The 20,953-nt window shown below is 46.8% G+C and overlaps 1 protein-coding gene and 1 long non-coding RNA gene across 4 annotated transcripts in view; one reads left to right on the top strand and one right to left on the bottom strand.

The window, feature by feature from the left end:
* Window positions 1-826: 826 nt before the first annotated feature.
* Window positions 827-12,058, bottom strand: LOC308348567. The gene is made up of 6 exons (XR_013967356.1): window positions 11,899-12,058; window positions 10,878-10,989; window positions 9,771-9,851; window positions 6,971-7,074; window positions 6,677-6,770; window positions 827-1,369 (listed from the first exon to the last, which is right to left on the bottom strand). It is a non-coding gene; the product is annotated as an uncharacterized lncRNA (long non-coding RNA).
* TTC7A (tetratricopeptide repeat domain 7A) overlaps window positions 11,580-20,953 on the top strand; it is a 114,171-nt gene continuing 104,797 nt past the window's right edge. For 2 of the 3 annotated variants that reach the window (XM_080812715.1, XM_080812714.1), the window contains exons 1-2: window positions 11,580-12,052; window positions 20,352-20,515. In XM_080812715.1, the coding sequence (XP_080668841.1) occupies window positions 11,869-12,052; window positions 20,352-20,515 (348 nt within the window). In that variant the 5' untranslated portion in view covers window positions 11,580-11,868. Of the gene's footprint in view, window positions 12,053-19,922; window positions 20,165-20,351; window positions 20,516-20,953 lie in introns of those variants that run through there. The other variant, XM_080812716.1, reaches the window with a different exon arrangement.

The raw sequence follows: 20,953 nt of genomic DNA, 5'->3' as shown, positions 1-20,953 counted from the left end.
GATCTAAAATAAAGAGAGACAACACAGAAAATCCAAAAGCAAGGGTAAGAGATACAGAGAATACAGTGAGAAGATCTTACTTTTATTTAGTTGGAGTCCCAGAAGAGAGAATGAGCTGAGACAATATTTGAAGAGATAAAATAATTTTCCACGGCTGATGAAAGACTTTAAGTTCAGAATCACAAAGAACAACAAATCCCAAGCAAAGCTAGTCATAGGAAATCTACTCTTGACACATTCAAAAAATCTGCAGAAAACAAAAGGAAAAGAAACAAGATTAAAGACAGGCAGAGGAGGAAAAAGATTGTTTTCAAAGGAGCAACAGCTAGACAGACAAGTGACTTCTCAACAGCAACAGTGGAAACCAGAAAGCAGTGCAGTATCTTAAAAGGCTAAAAGTAAACCGCTAGTCTAAAATTCTACATCCAGCTAAAATCTTCACATACAAACATGAGAAGACATCTTTGGACAAAAAAAAAGAAAGAAAGAAAGAAAAAAGAGTGATATATCCACTAGCAAGAAACACTGTTTTAATTTTCTATTCCTATGTAATAAATTACTACAAACTTAGCAGCTTAAAACAATACCCATTTATTTTTCTGTTGTGTAAATCAGAAGTCCATGTAAGGACCAAGTAGGCTCACTGCTGAGAGTCTCACAAGGCTGAAATCAAGGTTTTGAGTAGGGCTGGGGTCTCATCTGAGGCTTGAGGTCCTCTTCCCAAGATCATGTGGTCGAAAGCAAGGTCAAAAAGAAGTCTAAGACTTAAAATTACATAAAATATATTCTCTGATATAATGAAATTACAATGAAAAAAAAACAACTTAGAAAACTCCACATTTATTTGGAAATTAAGAAATGCTTCTAAATAACACAGGTCAAATAAAGTATCACAAAGGAAATTAGAAAATATTTTGAACTGAATGTTAACGAAGATTTTAATGTATCAATTCCCATGGGATATAGGTTACAAAGGGAGATTTATAGCCTTAAATGTATACATATTACAAAGTAAGAAAGATCTAAAATGCATGAGCTAAGAGTCAATCTCAAAAAGTTAGAAAAAGAAGACATGGGATACTATATTATTATTCACAAAGATTCACTAACCCAACTCTGGGCATCAACATCAGGTTTAGCTCTATTTCTTGTTCTAGTCAATGGAATTCATACAGGACTGTGATGTGTCACATCTAGACAAAGGTTTTAAGATTTAACATCTAAAAAAAAAAAAAAAAAGGATTTAACATCTAGTTCACCATACTGTCTCTTTTCCCTCTGCCATGATGACTGTCAGTGTTCTGGACAGTGGCTGTTCTGCCAGCTCAAGCCCCAGGGTAGAGAAAATGTGGAGAAGAAGCCAGCCAACCTGGACAGAACAGTTAGAATGACTGAGAAATAAACTATGTCGTAGAAATGCCTGAGTTGTTTGTTTTTTTTTTCTGGATTGTTTATTATTACAACATAACCTAACCTATTCTGACTCTTATAGAAGTCCAAAGGAAGGGGCATCTGCGTGGCACAATCGGTTAAGCATCTGACTCTTGGTTTCAGCTCAGGTTGTGATCTCAGGGTGGTGAGATCAAGCCCTACATCAGGCTCTGCACTCTGCATGGAGTCTGCTTAGCTTCCTCTCTCCCCTCTCCCTCTGTTCCTCCCCTCTCTGTGTGCGCTCTCTCTCAAATAAATAAATCTTAACAAAAAAGCACCAAAGAAACCCAAATATAGTAAAATAAATGAAATAAAAAGGATAACAGCATTAAAGAAATGGAAAAGAATGTGCCATAGAAAAGATCAACAAAACCAAAGGCTGGGTCTTTGAAGAGACCAATAAAATTGATAAATCCTTGGAAATTATCAAGAAAATTAAAAAGAGAAAAAAGCTAAAGAGAGAGAATGTACAAATAACCAGTGCCAGGAATGAAAAAAGCAGATATCACTATATATTCTTTAAGTACTAAAAAGATAATAAGAGGATTTTATGAATAATTTTTGTTTTAAATACGAGAAGTTAGATGAAATGAATATAGTTCTAGAAAAATACAACTTATTTAAAATTGATCTAGGAAGAAACAGAAGCTTTAAGTCCTATAATTTTTAAATAGATTGAATCAGTACTTTAAAAACTTTGAGTAGCTCAGGGGAAAATAATGCTTACTGTATACAAACACTTTTGAGGATTAGCAAACAAATAGTATACATGCCAATTCATTTATATGGATAGCTTAACTATGATACCAAAAGCCAGTGAAGGTAGTTTCAGAAGAGAAAATTTAGCGAAATCTCACTCTCGAACACAGATACAAAAATTCTAAGTAAAATACTGTATCAAGCAACATACAAAAAGGAAAATACGTTATAACCAATGTGGCGGACAGTATGACGGCTCCCAAAGACATTTACACCCTAATCCTCAAAACCTGTGAAAATGTCATCAGACATGGCAAAAGGGACTTCGGAAATGTGACTGAATTAAGGCCTCTGACATGGGCAGATTATCCTGGATTATTTTATGAGCCCAATGAAGAAGCTTTTCTTAATTTCCATAGGAGTCCTCATAAGAGGGAAGCAGGAGGGTCAGAGTTGGAGAGTTGTGCCCATGGAAGCAGAGATTGGAGTGACGGGCTCTGAAGATGGAGGAAGGGACCACCAGGCAAGAAATGCAACTAGTCTCTAGAACTAGGGAAAGGCAAGGAAACATATTCTCCCCTAGAGCTCTAGGAAAACCACAGCTCTGCCAATACCTTGATTTAGCCCTCAAGACCCACTTTGGACTTCTGACCTCAAGAGTGGTAAGATAATTAAGGTGTGGTATCTTAAGATAGATACTATGTGTTTGGGAATTTGTTACAGAAGCAACAGGAAACAGATACAACTAAGTTGATCTTATTCTAGAAATACAAGGATGCTTCAACACTGGAAAATCAAAATCGTTCTTCATATAAGTAAATTTGAAGAAGAAAAATGATATGACTGCTCAATAAATAGAAAAATAATTCATAAAATTCAACTCCAATCATCATTTAAAAAAAACATAAAACTTTTAACCAACTAGGATTAAAAGAATTTTTCTAAATCGGATATCCTTTATCAGACGTTGGAGTAAAATCAACACATTGTACACCAAAAGTTTTATAACACTGTGTGTCGTTATGCTTCAATAAGAAAGAAAGAGAGACGGGGCACCTGGGTGGTTCAGTCCTTAAGCATAGGCCTTAGGCTCAGGTCAAGATGCCAGGGTCCTGGGATCGAACCCAGCATCGGGCTTCCTGCTCAGCGGAAAGTCTGCTTCTCCCTCTCTATCTGCCCCTGCTTGTCCTCCCTCTCTTGGAGGACATTTGTTTATGTCAAATAAATAAATAAATAAACTCTTCCAAAAAAAAAAAAAAGAGAGAGAGAGAGAGAGGGAAAGAAAGAGGGAGAGACGAAGGGAGGGAAAAGGGAAGTTGGGAATAAGCAATGAAAGTAATTACCATAAAAGAACAAAAGTGACTATCAAAGAAAGCAATAGAATAATTACCATAAAAAGCCAGCAGTTACATTTAGAAAGAACTGGGTTGTATTTGGGAAGGGATATACTGGGGGCCCTCTGGGATGCTGGTAAAACCCTACTTTTTTCCAGATGGTAGTTAATGGAAGTGCTTCATAATAATTATGTTTTATCTACTTTCCTTCAACTGTGTTATTTTTCACAACAAAAATGTTTTTAAAAAAGGTAGAAAAGAAAGTAAGGGGGTGCCCGGCTGGCTTAGCCGGTGGAGCATATGACTCCTGATCTCAGTGTTGTGAGTTTGAGCCCAGGGTTGGGCGCAGAGATTACTAAACAAACAAACAAACAAACAAAACTTAAAGAAGGATTTGAATAGGAGATAGAGCAAAGCTACATTTTAAGGCCTAGAACTGCCATAATTGTTGAAGGGCATACACTGAGGTTGGTTTTAGGAGTTGTGGAACTTAAAATTAGACCAGCTAACATGAGCTGAAAGGCTCTGAGGGCTCCTGGGTTGGGCTGACTTCTCACCTCCAAGATAGCAGTATCCAGGTAGAGAACCAGCATGGGCAAAGGCTAGGAGAAAGTATGGGGCCCCACTCTGCAGTGGGTACCCATTGTGGCAGTCCTGCAAAAAGATGCAGAAGGCACCGAGGAGAAGCAGGAGTCATCTGGGACCCCAGGGAACAGAAGGGACCCAGGGGTTGGGGGAAGTCAGTGCACGGGAAAAGGTGCTAGTACTGCAATCATGCAATGGAGGAGGGGTGGGGCTAGAAGACATCCCAGGGCTCTCCTCTCCCAGGCCTGAGAAAACTTCTTAATATTCTAGGATTCTAAAATTAATGTCATAAATAATCACCGAGTGCCCACTATGCCAAGCATAAAAAATTCATGGTTTTTGAAGCTCGCCTTTATTTTATTTTATTTTATTTTTTTAAGATTTCATTTATTTATTTGACAGAGAGATAGAGAGCACAAGTAGGCAGAGCGGCAGGCAGAGGGAGAGGGAGAAGCAGGCTCCTTGCTGAGCAGGGAGCCCGATGTGGGACTCGACCCCAGGACCCCAGATCACGACCTGAGTTGAAGGCAGCTGCTTAACCGACTGAGCCACCCAGGCACCCCTGAAGCTCACCTTTATAAGGGCCTTTCCCTTCACCTAATGGTTACCTGCAGCTTTTTTGGGCAGCTATCAAAGGGAAAGACTGACGCTACAGCCCGCAGAGCTTTAATGGCAACATCCTAGGAGGGCTGGTTCGGCTGACCAGTCTACAGTACTAATCATTAAGATGTGAGACAGCATGGGCCAGAAATGCCATGAGCCAACAACCACCATCATAAGTGAAAGCTGATTTCCAAGTGGAAGGACTGTGGGCCATGGGACTACGGAAAACAGGGCAGGCTCTGTATCCCACACCCAGATGATCTGAGTCCATGAAAGTGCTGTTAGCTATGAAGAAAAGTTTTCATTATATTCAAATTTAGGGTTTTCAGGGTTCCTGTTGGGAACACAGGGCTCTGGGGGCCCCTGAAGAGCAAATACAAGAGTCTGAGAGAAGAGGGGAGTAGGAGTAGGGAGGGGATGTCTCCACCTCTGGATGGTCTAATTACGCCCAGCACTATCACAACGAGTATAAATCAGAGCGATCTGATGAAGTGAGGGAATGTGGGAACAATCACACAGAATACTTCTTTGCATCAGTACACAGGAAGAATCCAAACCACCTGCACTCAGCCTGCTGTTGACATTGACATGAGTTTTCGAGTGTAGGAAACGCTTGCCTGGGGTGAGAAAAGTTGTAAACAGCTATTGTTTTTTGCAGAAATTTCAAGAAGTAACCTTTTTTTTTTTTTTTAAAGTAATCTCTACACCCAATGTGGGGCTTGAACTCATAACCCCAAGATCAAGAGTTGCACATTCTACCAACTGAGCCAGTTCTTCAGGTGCCCCTGAAGAAGTAACCTAACGTTTCTTTTCTTTTCCAAGATTTTATTTATTTATTTGAGATAGAGTAGGGGAGAGAGCAAGCAGGGGGGAGAAGCAGAGGGAGAGGGAGAAGCAGGCTCCACGCTGAGCAGGAGGACCCTGGGATGATGACCTGAGTCAAAGGCAGATGCTTAACCAGAGGGAACTACCCAGGCGCCCCAAGAAGCAACCTTTTTGAAGAACTTGGCAACTTTTCAATAGACTACATCTAACCAATACCAATACCTATTGTATTGTGATTCTTGCCAAGTCCCAATCAAGCCCCTCATTGGGACTTAAAATAGACCCAACACTTCATAAATATCCAGATGTGGCCCTCCCAATATAGATGCTACTATGACTAGGCACAGTCATGTTTTCCCTTCCTGCGATCAGAACAAACTCAGCTTTGCACTCTCACAAAGTTGTTTTGACACTGTTTTCAGGAAGCAGCATTCGACTATGAGCCCCAGTGAGACCTCCTTGCCATTGTGGTCAAGACCCTGACTCAGAAAGGGTGCTCCCCCGAGGCCCTCAAGCCCCTCAGGGGTCTTTTATAGGACATGCCAGCGAGAGATTAAGTCTTGTCTTGGGCCTGAGCTCCCCAAATACAGGGTCTATTTGTCTCCAGTAACAGGGAAACCCTTTCAGGAATCCTTCAATCATCTGAGCATATTGGAAAATCTTTTCTTCTCGGTCGATCTCTGCCTTATTACAAACAACATGACTCCTCGTCTATTTCCATCCTGCTCATTTTTTATTATGCCTCTGTAAGAGGCAGGGTGACAGGGGCAAGAACAGATATGGATCCAAATAAGTATGTCCCTAACGTGGCCCGGGCACAAATTTTGTCTTGGGCCACTTATGAGAACTTTCCTCAGACTTGTTTTGAGGTTCAGCAAAGATCTCTCTACATATTCTATCTGCTGGGAAGTATAAATTCATCAGAGCCCCAGTTGGAGAAGGTCTAGTGTGAGGTTGGGGACCCTGAGCCACAGGATACACAAGCAAGTCTTGACTGACCATTGCCAGGCTCTCCTGGCTTTGTCTCAGTAGAAAACTCAGCCCATGCCTTCCTCGGGCCAGACTTTTGCTTCTTACCTGTATTTATGCTACACCCAAATTTGTGCACTTGTCTTTCCAAATAGCATCATTTCACCTAGGATAATTTAGAATTATAGTGGCCACCACGAGGAAGTTTCAATATGAACAAAGTTATTTACCTTGGAGGCAGCTTAGAATGTAAAGGCAATGTAATTCCAAGCACCCAATGGTCTTCATTATTTTTTATGAGCACAAGGAAGCACCTAAAAGAAACTGGATTGCAAAATTACTTCCTTCACAGATTGCTTGGCCAAAGCAAAAGAAAAATAGGAACAAGTTAAATCTTTTATTTTCCCCCCAAACCTCAACTCAAGCCTACTATCCTCCTCCCCCATGCTGTGCCCTTCCATCTCTTGCTACCCTTCTAACTCCCCCTCCTTCCTGGCCAGCCAGGTACCCCAAAGCTCACTTACCTCTTAAAGTAAACCTCCAGTGGAACAGAGAAAACCTCTTATGGTGGATTCTAAGCTCTGATTTCATTCTCAGCTGAAAGCCATTGCCAGAGACTCTGCAGGGCCTAGACCAGAGAGAAACATTACAGAGGAATTTAGAATTATTTGAGGAACGTATAGCCCAGAGCAGCCGCATATATTCCAGGTAACTCCTATGTGAGTATGACCCTCAGATGGAAGAAGTTCAATGAAAAAGTTAGAATGGGAAGACCCCCAGTGGTGACTAAAAAGGCCTTCAAATGCACAGGGAACCAAAGGGGTTTAGAAAAGCTATAGCGTTGTCTGGCTCTTTTGGAGGCTATCCTCTGTCTTTCCTGGGAAAATAGACTTTGCTCTGATTCAGTTGTTCAAGCCAAAGAAGGGGACGTGTGATGGAGACCTCAGGGATAGGTTAATACCTATAGAGAGCACGCAGGAGTTGATCCTGGAGCAGACGTGATCCTGGTCGCTCTCTTATCCTTTTGTGAATGTACTTGAACCAGAAATAGAGGAGCGATAACATGCAAGCAAAAACTAGAATGGGAAAGAGCCCCATGGCCAGACCTCCAAAACCCTGCTGAATATTTTGAAAGAGTTCTAAAACTAAGAAATGAACAATGGAGACATCAATGAAGGTGTTCATTTTCTCTACTCTTAAACCCACAAGGAAACATTTCTCTGAACATTAAAGGACAACCTTACAGATGTTTTGCTGATATGGACACAAAAATACCAATCTTAAGCCTGACCACTACTACACAACCCTTTCCTTGCAGTCTTCAAACTACTACAGTCACACATTTATCCTCACCATACCTTCCCCAGGCCCCTCCCCCCCATAACCATCAGCCTCAAACCTTTAACCAAGGAACACCATACTCATTAACTTAATAGCAAGGGATTTACTGTGTGAATGGAACTGCCATATTAAATATTTTCCCTGATGGTCTCTTCCTTCTGGTCTGGTCCCAGAGGACGGCCCTATTCATAAAAAGATCCTGGCTCATTCAGTTAATGATTTATCCGTACTTCTGTGTGTAAATCAAGCAGATTAAAGCTCTTTTATCAGTAAAAATTATGATATTCTACTGGAGCTAAACCCATCAAGGTTCAATCTCTACCCAAACATGCATAATAGCCTCTAAAACAAGGTGAGAAAAGAAGGGATAAAACTAATAACAAAAAGGCATAAAGAGAAATGAATCTCATACCTTGTTCCGGTCTTTGTGACACTCCTATCCTCTCAGTTGAAAAACCCAGTGGGCGGGAATATCGATTCATTTAGGACCCCAGGGCTAGGATCAAACTCAAATAATTTCTATCTTCAAGGGCTACAGAGATCATGTGTTTTACAGTTGTAGATCTGTGTCGTACTTTCTTTGGTGTCTCTTTATTTTTTAATTTAATTTATTTATTTGACAGAGAGAGAGAGATCACAAGTAGGCAGAGAGGCAGGCAGAGGGAGAGGGGGAAGCAGGCTCCCTGCCGAGCAGAAAGCCAGATGTGGGGCTCGATCCCAAGACCCTGAGATCATGACCAGAGCCGAAGAGGCTTAACCCACTGAGCCACCCAGGTACCCCGTCTCTTTATTTTTTAAAACATTTTATTAAAAAAAATTTTTTTTTATTTTTAACTTATCTTTACACTCAACATGAGGCTTGAACTCACAACCCCAAGATCAAGAGTCTCACACTCCACCCACCAAGCCAGCCAGATGCCCCTCTTTGGTGTCTCTTTAAATCAAAAGTTAATACTTGTCTTCTCTAGGGAAAATCAACAATAGTACCTGGGAGACCACTATGCCTCAGTTTACTCAGTTTACAAGACAAGACATCCCATGGAGGAAAATCCTTTACTCCTGACAATGAGCTGTGAGAAGTTTGTCTGGCCAATAACTAAGACAATTATGAGGATCCTTGGGCCACTGCAGGCAGAACATTCCTAACTTCTCTGAAATGGGCACGCCATTAATTTGACCTACCCACGTCCTTGCTGACCAAACCTTTTCCCTGGGAACTCGAACATAAACAGACATTTTCTGAATTCAGATTAGCTCTTCAGTACCCTCCCATTCTGGGCCTAACCAAATGTCATAAACCTTCAACCTATAAGCACACGAGAGAGATCTCTCCAAGTCCTTAACTTCCGTTAGAATTGAGACCAGCTTCTCTTGTGATCCAGCGACAACAGCCTCCCCACCTTGTTGAGGGGTAGCATCTGAACTAGTAGTCTTTTGTCAGTTTGGCTGGTCCTTCATTCGCTACCATCTTCATTGCTTCCTAAAATTAGTTACACCTTTCTTAGTAGGTCGATTTACCTCCTGTGAACTCCAAGACTTTCTCTGAGGTGCTAAGACGGTTAGGTAGTCTTAGCTGTACTAAGACTATCAGTCACTCTGTTAAGCAATCAACCCAGCTTCTCCTGATCAGCAAGTTATTTTGGTAGCCATTTTGCAGCCTGCAAAGCACAACAATCTTTATCAGAATTTGTCCCAAATTCTCATCTGAGAGATTTCAGATTATTAAAAAATAAAAACTAGCACCACACTTTCCACATGCCTTGTATTTTGGCCAATATTACTAATACAATCATGGCTGCTCTTTGCTCTCATTCCTACAGGCTCTATGCCCCTGAAAAATGTTGGTCACTAGCAGGCTGGGGGCTTATCTCTGCTGGAAAAGAACTACAAAGGGTCCAGGAATGTGACTGCACTGTTGAGGACCAGCTCATTGGAAGAGCTAACCATGATATTGTGTTCCTCTCTCCCATGTCCCATACTCACACAAATCTTGGTGCACGATTCAAAGGAAAAAGCGGCAATTCTTCAGTTAGTTTCCCAGAGTCTGGCAACCTGGGAGCAGGGCTGGCAAAGGAAGACGGAGAAAAAGGGGAGGAGGGGAGGTTTGCTTATTTCTATCAGGGCTGCCTTCCCCTCCTCAACTCTGCTGTCCCCTGCCTGCCCCAGGGCTGACTCTGGGACATGTCAGACCTGAGGCAGGGTATTCACAGGATACCCTCAACCAAAGGACATGCACAGCTCTCTCCAACAGAAAGCTGGTTCTGGTGACCAGAAAGGGCAGCCAAAGGCTAACCAGATGCCAGTTAAGAGGAGGTGACAGAAATAGGCTCGGTGTTTGTGTAAATGGAGTAAACTGGCCCTAAATTCCAACTGCCAGGGCTGTCCCTGTTTTCTTTCCTCAATTTCCCGGCCCCTGGGAGTTCAGAACAGACTCCAGGTGCTCAGAGCAGCAGCTCAAGTCAGGAAACGCTGTGCCCCAGCAAGGAATGGAGCTGCATTTGGAACCTGGATTGGAGGGTATCCAACCATCAGGGCTTTGGGGTGGGGAGCAGAAGATTGGCCTTCAACAGGTAATCCCAGATAGCAAAGAGCCGTGGGGATGACTAAATCGCCAGGACCCTGGGCTCTGCTGGACAGAAACTTTACCACAGTTAGAGAGGTCCTTAAGTGCGAAATACTGGAATCTCCTGACACCAAAAGTGGTCAAGCCTACTCCCGGGGTCATGCGTCAGAGAGTGGCGAAGCTCTCCACCTTGAGCGGAAAGGTGGACTCCTAACTCTTAGGAGTCTGTACTATACTTAAAAGCTTGCCCTGACTTTCACTTTGGAGTCTTCGGTCTGCACTATGCAATATGTCTGTCACTTACATACAGGGGAGCTTTTTGGTGTCGCTGTGATTTCTTGCATCATGACCTTAATCCTCACACTGTATGGCAAGCAGCCCCGGAGGCGGGCCCCTCCTAACCAGTCCCTTCTCCTTCAGGCCACCCTGTAATCCCTCGAACTTCTTAGTACCCCACGGGCGCCAGGCTAAGCCCTGCCGCGAGTTTTGATCACAGTCTTCAGACAGCAGAATTAAGAAAGAAATACCAAGCTGGAAAACAGCTTAACGCCTTTAAGAACTCCAGGGTAACGGGAGTCCGCAGAGGACAGGCCAGCCAGGTCGTGCGGGGTAATCAGGTTGGAAAGAGGAACTCCGCTGCTAAAAAAGAAAATGAAAAGTCTCTCAGAGTGTAGACACCCAGAGAGTCGACGAACTCCGAACGGCCTGTTGCGCTCCGCCCGCGTCTCCAGCGCGAGCATCCCCGGGAACCCGGAGCGGGGCGGAGGTGGCGCGCAGGGCCGCGCGTCCCAGCAAGGCCGGCTCCCGGGGAGGCTCACTCTCGCAGGCGGGGGCGACGGGCCGGCCGGACTCTCCCCGGATTTGTGACGTGCCGGGGGCAGCGCCGGTGACGAGGCTACCACACAAAGCCGGGGCGAGGGTGTCCCCAAGCCAAGGGCCCCGATGGGATGGGGAGGGGGCGGGGAGCGAGGCGCCCCCGGGCGCCGGGGCCCCGAGCAGTATTAAAGTGAGCGCCGAGTCGGCGGCGGCGGCGGCGGCCTGGCGCTGGCGGCGGGGCGGCCGCGAGCGCTCGTCGCGCGCCTGGCTGCTGTGGCCGCGCTGGCCGCCGGCGCGCCGGGCTTGTCGAGGCCGCGCCACGCCCCCGCGGAGGTGGAGCAGCGGCCAGGGGCGGGTCCGCAGCTGGCGGCGCCCCGGCCCGGGGCGGGGGCTGTGGCAGCAGCTGCAGCAGCGGCGGCGGCAGCAGCGCCAGGAGCTGCTGCAGCAGAGGCGGAGGCTGCTCCTGGACGCGTCCGGGCCGCGCAGCCGGAGCCCCAGCCCGGAGGCACCGGGCGGTGCGCTGGGTGCTGCTGCTGCTGCCACCGCCCGCCGGCCGCCGCCAGGGCCCCCGCTGCCGCCTGGGCCCCGGCCGCCTCCCGCACCCCCGCCGCCCCCGCCCGCGTGTGCGCCCCAGCCGGGACGCCGCCCCCGGCCGGGTCTCCACTTCTCGGCCGCGCCTCCCATGACAGCGCCCGCGCGAAGATGGCTGCGAAGGGCGCGCACGGCTCCCACCTGAAGATGGAGAGCGAGCTGGAGCGCTGCCGCGCCGAGGGCCACTGGGACCGAATGCCCGAGCTGGTCCGGCAGCTGCAGACGCTCGTTGTGCCCGGCGGCGGAGGCAACCGGCGAACCAGCCCGAGCGCCGCGTTCACCTCGCTGGACACCGGTGAGTGAGGGAGGGGGCTGGCTCCCGCGCGCCCAGCGCGCAAAGCGCGCCGCCTCCTCCAGGAAGCGGGCCCGACTGCTCCCCGGCCGCGACGGCCGCCTTCGGTATTACCCTTCCGGTAGTGCTGGTTTTAGGAGCAACCAGAGTAACGAGGAAGGTTCTTATGCCCCAGGAGAAAAACCACATGCAGGTTTGGGCGCTTTCGGGGAGAGAGAGAGAAACGGCTCTCGCTCCCTGCCCTTTGGGATCATGTGGGCAGCTCCGCCTGCTGTGAAATGGTGGTATCTGCACGGATCAGCTCAGAGCAAGGGCTGGACTCCTAACGCCGTCCCTCCACCCCGCACCCGGTCCCTAAACTCCTCCAGGTGAAGGCTATCTGTCTCTCTTCTTGGCCTCACCTCCTGCCCCAACCCCCGAGTCCAGTTGACAACAGTGCTCTGTCCACAGCAGACAGGGCTGCGTTGGCGAGAGTGCCAGGGTGGGGTGGTGCAGTGGGAAAGAGGCCGGCTAAGCCTCAGTTTCCTCATCTGCGGTCGGGCTCGGGACCCATCTAGCCCTGGCACTCGGTGGCTGTGGCAGTAGGGCTGGTTTGGCTGGGCTGGGTTCTTACTCTGGGGCGGGAAAGCACCCCGATGTGGCAGTCAGGGGTAATACCCCGCCCCAGTCTCCAGCCTCAAATCCTGTTCCTGGTGCCCACAGCTCAGGCTGGAGCGCCCTCCCCCTGCCCTCTTCGTGCACCACCGCTTTAGAGCCTTGTGGAAGGAGGCAGGGAGTCAATGAATGCAGATATGAAGATGTTTAAAGACTGCCCAGCCTGTGGAATAATAATAATAGTAGTAGTCACAGCTAACACTTACCCAGCACTCACTGTGTGCCAGGCACTGTCCTACTAAGCATTTCAGTCAACTCATTATTTCCTCCCAACAACCCCATGAAGAAGGCACTCTTGTTTGCCCTACTTACAGATAATGAAGACAGAGGCTCTGAGAAGTTAAATAACTTGATCATCTAGTCAATAAGTGGGAGAAGCAGGATTCGAATCCAGGCTTCTGAGTATATCCTTTTAACCACTGGCACTGAAACCTCTTAATGATGTGTAGCACAAAATCCCAGCGGGAGGAGTTGCCAAAAGGGATGGGGAGGCAGCGAGGTCACCAGAGGGCAATTGTGTGGTAGATGGCGGAGCTCAGAGGAAAAGGAATTTTGGGGAAGCAGCAGAATGTGTGCTGGCCTCAGGCTGGGGTTGGGAAGGGCAAAGTGTGTTTGCCCAATGAGGAGAAGGATAGAAGGATGCTGAGGGGGCTAGTGACAGAGACAGACAGTTAGTCAGTTTGGGGCTTTGAGATCAGTCTGAGCATGCCAGTGAGGAGTGCTGTAGTGGTGTGGGGCTTCTGAGTGTGGAAAGGAAATGGGCCCATACAAAGAGCACTGGGGCCTGGGTGATCTAAGGGAATCTGAGTAAGGTTGGCCGCACAGAGAAACAGGCTGGGCCAACACAGGAACTTGACCTCCTCAAGTTCATATGGGTCTGTATTTCCTAAACTGCTTTTTAGAGGTCTCAAGGAGATTACATAGTTAATTGGTATCCCAAGAAGAAAGAACTTAGGGAGGCCAAAAAGTAAAGAAACTGGACCTAATAGATTCAAGAGTGTTAAACAGACTTATTTTTTTAACTGCAGGACTTTTCAGAGCCTTTATTTTTATTTATTTATTTATTTTATTTTATTTTTTTAAAAGATTTTATATATTTATTTGACAGAGAGGGAGAGAGACAGTGAGAGGGAATACAATCAGGGGGAGAGGGAGAGGGAGAAGCAGGCTTCGGGTGGAGCAGGGAGCCTGATGTGGGGCTCGATCCCAGGACTCTGGGATCATGACCTGAGCCGAAGGCAGACTCTGAACAATTGAGCCACCCGGGTGCCCCTTTATTTATTTTTTTTAACAAAGATTTTAGTTACTTATTTGAGAGAGAATGAGTGAGAGAGAGAGAGCATGAGCGGAAGAAGGGGCAGAGGGAGAGGGAGAAGCAGACTCCCCACAAAGCAGGGAGCCCAGTGTGGGGCTTAATCCCAGGTCCCTGCGATCACAACCCAAACTGAGCCACCCAGGCGCTCCTTCAGAGCCTTTAATATGTTCACTTGTCTATGATGTACAAGCCAAGGTTAGAGTATAAATAGCACATTTCTCAAACTTGCCTTGACCATATTCTATGAAGCAATATTGGGCAACACTGATATGATACAGTTTATAAATGGTATTGTATGGTTATAAAATGCTTTCCCTATTTTTTTTTTTTTTTAAATTCTTGTAAACAGCCTTGTGGGGAGAGCAGGACTTATTGTCTCCATTTTAGATATCGGGACACCAAGGCCTAAAGAGATCATGTAATGTGTATGTGGCAGAGCCTGTATGCAAGCCTCAGTTCCTGCCACCAGGTCTACTACTAGTGAATGTGGGGGCGGGGCATGAGGCACCTGGCTCGGCTTCACTGTGGGGACTGCCTGGCACAAGGAGGTAGACTCAGGGGAGCAGTGGAGTCTCTCCCACCAACTTTTGAGTTTGGTTCTGCAAATGATTTTTCTCCCACTGTTAAGTCTAGATACACTATCTCAGCACACACAGGCACACACACACACAAGGAAGGAAAATAAATGACTCCCAAACCTATGTATGCATAGAGCACTTTTTGGATTGTCTGCTATTTTGATTCTCTCCTCACGGTTCCTTGATCACTCGAATTGAGGGCCTCTTTTTTTGGAGCGGTGTAGCACTGACCCTTTCAACCCAGAAGAGAGATTCTTATTGTACTACATGGCCTGTTGGACTCTTACAGTCAGTGACCAGAAGCTTCAACAGTTACATATTTGAGGAGAGGAGAGGGAACATATTGAGGGGGGAGCTAAACCCCAGTTGAACCCCATTTTGCAAAGGGAGGCCCTGAGCCCAGCTTGTATCTGCAGGGTTTCCTACAGAAGCTAAAAACCACTCCCAGGCCATGTATTTCAGTTCAGGGGGCCAGAGAGCAGGACTCCCTGGGGGGGTGTCCTCTGTGGGGTCTGGTGGGAGTGAAGAGTCAGGAGATGCTCAGGCTGAGTGGCCCCTGCCCCCTCTTCTCTGGGGAGGCTGCTCCCACCACCTGCCCAGCGGGGAAGTGCCACTGTTTGCACATTTGCTCTCAAACACATCCGGCTTAGATTCGGTCAGGATGGAGCAGGGGAACCCCAGAGTGTGGCTGGCTGTAATGGAGTTGGTTCATGTAAAAACAAAGAACCCATCCAGGCAGTTAAAGAAAAAGAAATGAATATTATGAAAAATTTCCAAAACCTCAGAAAAGCAGAACAATGAATCCCATGTATCCATTAACCAGCGTCAGTGATTATGAACTCAAGAATGATCTTGTTTGAGCTACACCCCAACCTATTTTTTCCCCACACTGAATACTGTAGTAGGTACTTATTAATAAGAACCCTTCTCTTTCAGTTGCAAAGAGATTTATTTACAGTGGAGTGTAAGCACATACCTAAAGACGGGGTGACCCTTGGGAGCCAGTGTAGGATCCTAAAAAAAAAAAAAGTGGTTTTTGTTTTTGTTTTTTTAAGATTTTACTTATTTATTTGAGAGAGAGAGTGAAAGAGCACAAGCAGGGGGAACAATAGAGGGAGAGGGAGAAGCAGGCTCCCTGCTGAGCGGGGAGCCCGCTGCAGAACTCGATCCCAGGACCCTGGGATCATGACCTGAGCTGAAGGCGGACACTTAATTGGTCTGAGCCACCCAGGCGCCCCAAAAGTGGTTTTTCTTAATTAAGATCAGAAGTCTGTTACACTAAAGAATTCTAAAGAGAAAGGAGGATTTCAGTAAGTCAGAATGTCATAGACAAGATGATTTGGTGTGAGATAAGATGATGGTTTAGATAGTGGGTTGAAATTTCTTTCCTTTTTGCAGTCTTCTATTTTTATGTAATCAATTGTATAATCCTTTCTTTTTTGGCCAAATAAGAGCTCTTTTGAAAAAACAAAACCACCATACTATTATCAGCCCCTGACCCCCCCACCCCTGCTGTTAAAATCTAATGATTTAATTTTACAGTTCATTTGCTACAATTGGGATCCTACACAGTGCATTTGCTTAGTAGTTTGGGTGCCTCTCTTCTCCCACAGTATTTTTTTTTTTATGAAAATCTCAAACATTCAGCAAAATTAAGCTGTACTTACTTTATCACATGTCTGCCCCTCTATCTATCTAGCCATCCATCTAGAGTCTCCTAATCTGTAGTCACCCCCATCTTTTTTTTTTTTTAACTAAATGACTTTTTTTTTTAACCTGAACTGGAGATTGTTCTGAGCATTTCTTCAGTTGGCGTTAGAGGGGGTGTGTTTGAGGCAGGTGGCCTCTCACTAGTTTTGGCCTCTTCCTCCTCTCGCTGTGGTTACAAGTTTCCAGCCCTCTGCGGTCCTGTGTGGTAAGCAGCTGCAGAGACCACTGTGTCCCCGTTTGACTTCATGGGGAAGGGTGTACCTGGCTGGACCCAGGTTTCTGACTGCGGATTGGCAGGCTGGGGAGACGGGGCACCACCCTGCAAATGTGGTTTCTGGGGAAGGGGCAGGTATCTTTGAAGTGGGTCCCTGGGACTTAGCATCCTGAGAGCAGATAGGAAGGTAGCTGCTAGAAGCCTTCAAAACCAGGTGGGGGGGAGTCTGAGGGGCCTCAGTGGGGGCCTCCTCGGGGCCTCTGCCCAGTGTAGGGGGCTGGACTGGGCTGCACGAATCCCTACTCAGGCTTCCAGAATCTGTTTCACTGTCAGGAAGGTCTTCTAATGCCTCTGGGAGGGGAGAAGCTGGAACACCTTACCCACATCTGGATAAGGAGTAGGTTTCAGACAAGATGATAAAGAGCCATGTTTTACCTTCAGAGAAGGAAGAATGGGAAAGCCTCAAAACCACCTGGGTTCTTATTGAACAACTGGAAATCTAGAACTTTTAATTCTAAAATAGTCTTCAGTCTCATAGACTGGCCAGTTGGGAACAGTGGGATGGTCAGAGGAAGGGGAAGGATGGCAGAGTGGAGAGGGAAGTGATGTGGGCAAGGAAGAAAAGAAAGTCAGTTCAGTTCCCAACACCTGCTGAATGTCTGCTAAACCAAACACAGACTCTGTGTGGGGGGTGAAGGGCAGGGGTAGGGGCGGGGCAGAGAATGGTGCACAAGAGGCGTGAGAAGGCCGGGGAGTGTTAGTTTACAGAACAGTCTGAAACTCACAGGTATGGGACAGTAAGAACAATTCTTATCCCTGCCTTTGGAATTGCTACTGGAATTCCTATTTGGAAGTCCTATTACTTGGAATTACTATTACCTTTGAACGTACTGTTCACAGCCCTTAGACTTCTTTATTGCTAAACCACCAGGAGCTCTGGTCTGCATGGGCTGCAGGGCAGACAGCCTGTGGTTGGGTCACCGAATGTGGTATGATGTTGTTGTGGGCTGGGACCATAGCAATATTATGTATCTTTATTATCGTCTATAAAATGGTAGTAATATCCACCTTTTAGGGCTGTGCAGATTAAAGGATACTATACAATAAAGTAGTCTGCACTCAGTAGGCCCTCAGCAAACACTGCCCCCCGCCTTTTGCAGTGAAAAGGACTCTATGGTTCAGGGCAGTGCTTACTTTCATGTCTTTTTTGTTTTTTGTTTTTTTTTTTAATTCCCAATTTGTTGGGCTCTGATACTTTCATAAAATACACAAACTGCTGCCTCTCATTTTTTTATTATTCAAGTCAACAGATTCAAAATTATTTTGTCACATTATAATCAACTAGGTGACAGACACAGACCACCCCAGTCCACCCACCACACTTGCAGCAGCACGTGTTCAGAGGACACGCCCCTTCTTTTGAGGAGAGGTGTGTGCCCTGGGGAGTATTTCCAGATTCAGGGTTGCTGGGGAGGAAGCTGGTTTCTCTGGGCTTGAAAGGAACAGCAGAGCCAGCTCCTGCCGTTGGGTGGTGGAGGCAGGACCTGGTGGGGAGTTGCAGGTGAGCGAGAAACCAGCCCAGGAAGACTATGGAGGGAGGTACTCAGTTCCCTCAGAAGGAGCAGGTTCCTAACTCTCCTCTGGTTGAACAGGTGCAAACCAGGTTGGAGAGGGAGAGCCCCAGGCCTAGTGGCCCACAGCTCGGGAATGCTGCTCAGGCCGCCACCGCTCAGCAGCCCAGCCCTCCTCCTAGCTGAGATTTGGAAAGGGAAAAGATTGTCTTTCATTCTTGAATTGACTTAGATTTTATTTTTTTTATTTTTTTATTTTTTAAGGATTTGAGAGAGAGATCACAGGTAGGCAGAGAGGCTGGCAGAGAGAGGGGGGAAGCAGGCTCCCCGCTGAGCAGAGTCTGATGTGGGGCTCGATCCCAGGACCCTGGGATCATGATCTGAGCCGAAAGCAGAGGCTTTAACCCACTTAGCCACCCAGGCGCCCCTCAGATCTTATTTTTGTCTAGATAATATAGTCCCATGGGTCAACCTTCCAAAGGGACCAAAAAGTAAAGAGTGAAAGCCTCCTTCCGTCTCTGCCACCTTCCCTGTAAGCCAGGAAGGCCATCGGGATATGTGTGTATCCCGTCACATGTTTATACATAAACACACGTTTGCGTCTGCTGTGTGCCCTCTGCTTTCCTACTGATCTGTCTTGGAGTTCGTTCTCCAACAGCGCAGACAGACCTTCTCATTCCTTTCCGTGGCGGTGCGGTGTCCCTTTTTATGGAAGTGCTATGCTTTATTTAATCAGCCTCCTGTCGATGGACATAAAAGTTGTCTCTAATTTTCCACTATTATAAATAATACTGAGTGACTTTCTCTATCAGTCATTGTACACACGTGCCAAGACCTCCCTCTGTAGCAGTGGGATTGTGGAGTCGATGGGGTGCACGTAGTTTTGATACATGTCATCAGGCTCTTTCGAGAGGTCCCACCCACTTCTGCACCACCAGTGACAGGATAGCTTGGACAAGAACTTTTTTGGCCAGTTCCTCCCAATGTTAATTTTCGAAATCATGGGACAGACAGCAAAGGATCACTAATAGACTGTGGCATCCTCAGAGGGAAAACCTCCAGGGACCGTTCTCTGGGATCTGGGCTTTCAGGCTGTTCTCTGTGGGGAATTTCCTCTCCGGGGAGAGACTCTTCAGAGGCCTGCAATTTGGAGTCTGTGGATTTGAGCTGTGAGCAAACTGCAGGGGTCCTGAGAGTCAGGAGTGGCATTCCTGGGTGGGTCTAAGAACGCCATCCTGGCAAGTGGAAAGAGCTCTGGGAAGGCTGGGGACCAAGCAGACCTTCCTGGAGGCATTTTGAGTTGGCCCGTGACTCCCTGGGCCTCTTGGCTTCCTCACCCAGCCGTGGAGAGGGTCCAGTTCCCTTGGCAGCTGTATGCTGGGAATTTCTGTTGGGTGGTGGGCCTGGTCCTCACCCTGGTTGCAGGGAAGGGGCAGTGAACCAGTCACACTGAGCACAGCACCAAAAGGTGGTCGTGAAACCACATGTGACCTCAGAGCCCTGGGTATCCCACACGTTCCCCGAGTCGCCGCTGCTGTAGGTAGCAGGCATGTGGTGGTCACAAGCCTGGAGGTTTCAGTGCTGTGTGGGGAGGAGGCTGATAGAACCAAACAGTACAAATTCCCCTACTGGGCAGTGAGGTTTGGAGATAGGCTGACATATGGAGAGAACTCCAGAGAGTGCCAGGACTGGACATGTCCATGGATTTGCTCTGCTCCACCAGAGCAGAGCATCTGCTTTGCATCTGCTTCCCGCCTTAACTCTTTGCTTTCATTGCTAGGTTATCCCTGGTTGTGGTAAAATACCATAAAAATACAGAAAACCAACTCTGCTTATACTGAAATTGGGAGCTCATGAAAATGCATTAAGTCGCCTCCAATATTTTTCTTCTTGGGCTGTTTTTGGGGGGGATTCCTTCTTGGTGTAAGAACTTACTACCCATAATGGGGTATGGGTGTGACTTTGTCCCTCATTTTAAATTCTGAAATTCTGGGAATTTGTCCCAGGTCTTGGGAACTTTGCCTCCCCAGCCACTAAACTACAGAAAATAAACCCAAAGAGGAAGTTTGTGCTGTGAGTATGATACAATGCTTGTGTTTTGACTTTCAAGGCTGTTTAACTTTATGAAAACTGGGTCTTTATTTCTTTTCTCAGATTCGGGCTGCTCCTGTGCTGGGGTGGGGTGGCTGGGTGGCTACAGGGACATGGGCTAGTGTCAGGGGATCTACCGTGTTCAGGGGATCCCTGCCCTGTTTTTCAGATGACTTTGGGAAGTTGCTCCTGGCCGAGGCCCTCCTGGAGCAGTGTTTGAAGGAGAACCATGCCAAGATAAAAGACTCCATCCCTTTGCCTGAGAAGAATGAGCCGAAGATGAATGAAGCCAGAAACCACCTGAGTAGTATCCTTAACCACGGGAGGCTGTCTGTAAGTGGGCAGCCCCCTCCTCTCCTCTCTGTCTGGCCTCCCACCTGGGGGTACGCAGGGTCCCTGGCTCGTTTGGTCATCTGAGCAGCAAGGCCCCCTAAAGGGTTGGCTCCGCACTGTTCAGCACAGTGGCCGCCAGCCGCGTGTGGTTCTCCAGCACTCGCGATGGGGCCAGTCCAACCTGAGATGTGCTGTCAGTGGAAAACACACGCTGGAATCTGACCATGTAGCACAAAATGAGGAGTGTTCAAGATGATTCATTCTTTATACTGATTACGTGTTCAGATGACAATATTTTGGATAGACTAGATTAAATAATATATCCTATTAATATTAATTTCACCTAGTTTTGCCTTTTTATTTGATTTTTTAGAAATATTTCTTTTAACTATATTTTTAAAGATTTTATTTATTTGTTTGAGAGAGAGTAAGAAAGCG

Source organism: Martes martes (genome assembly GCF_963455335.1).
Source record: "Martes martes genome assembly, chromosome: 9".
NCBI classification, from domain to species: domain Eukaryota; kingdom Metazoa; phylum Chordata; class Mammalia; order Carnivora; family Mustelidae; genus Martes; species Martes martes.
The sequence above is the reverse complement of the archived record's forward strand: the minus strand, read 5'-3'. Positions and strand labels throughout refer to the sequence as shown.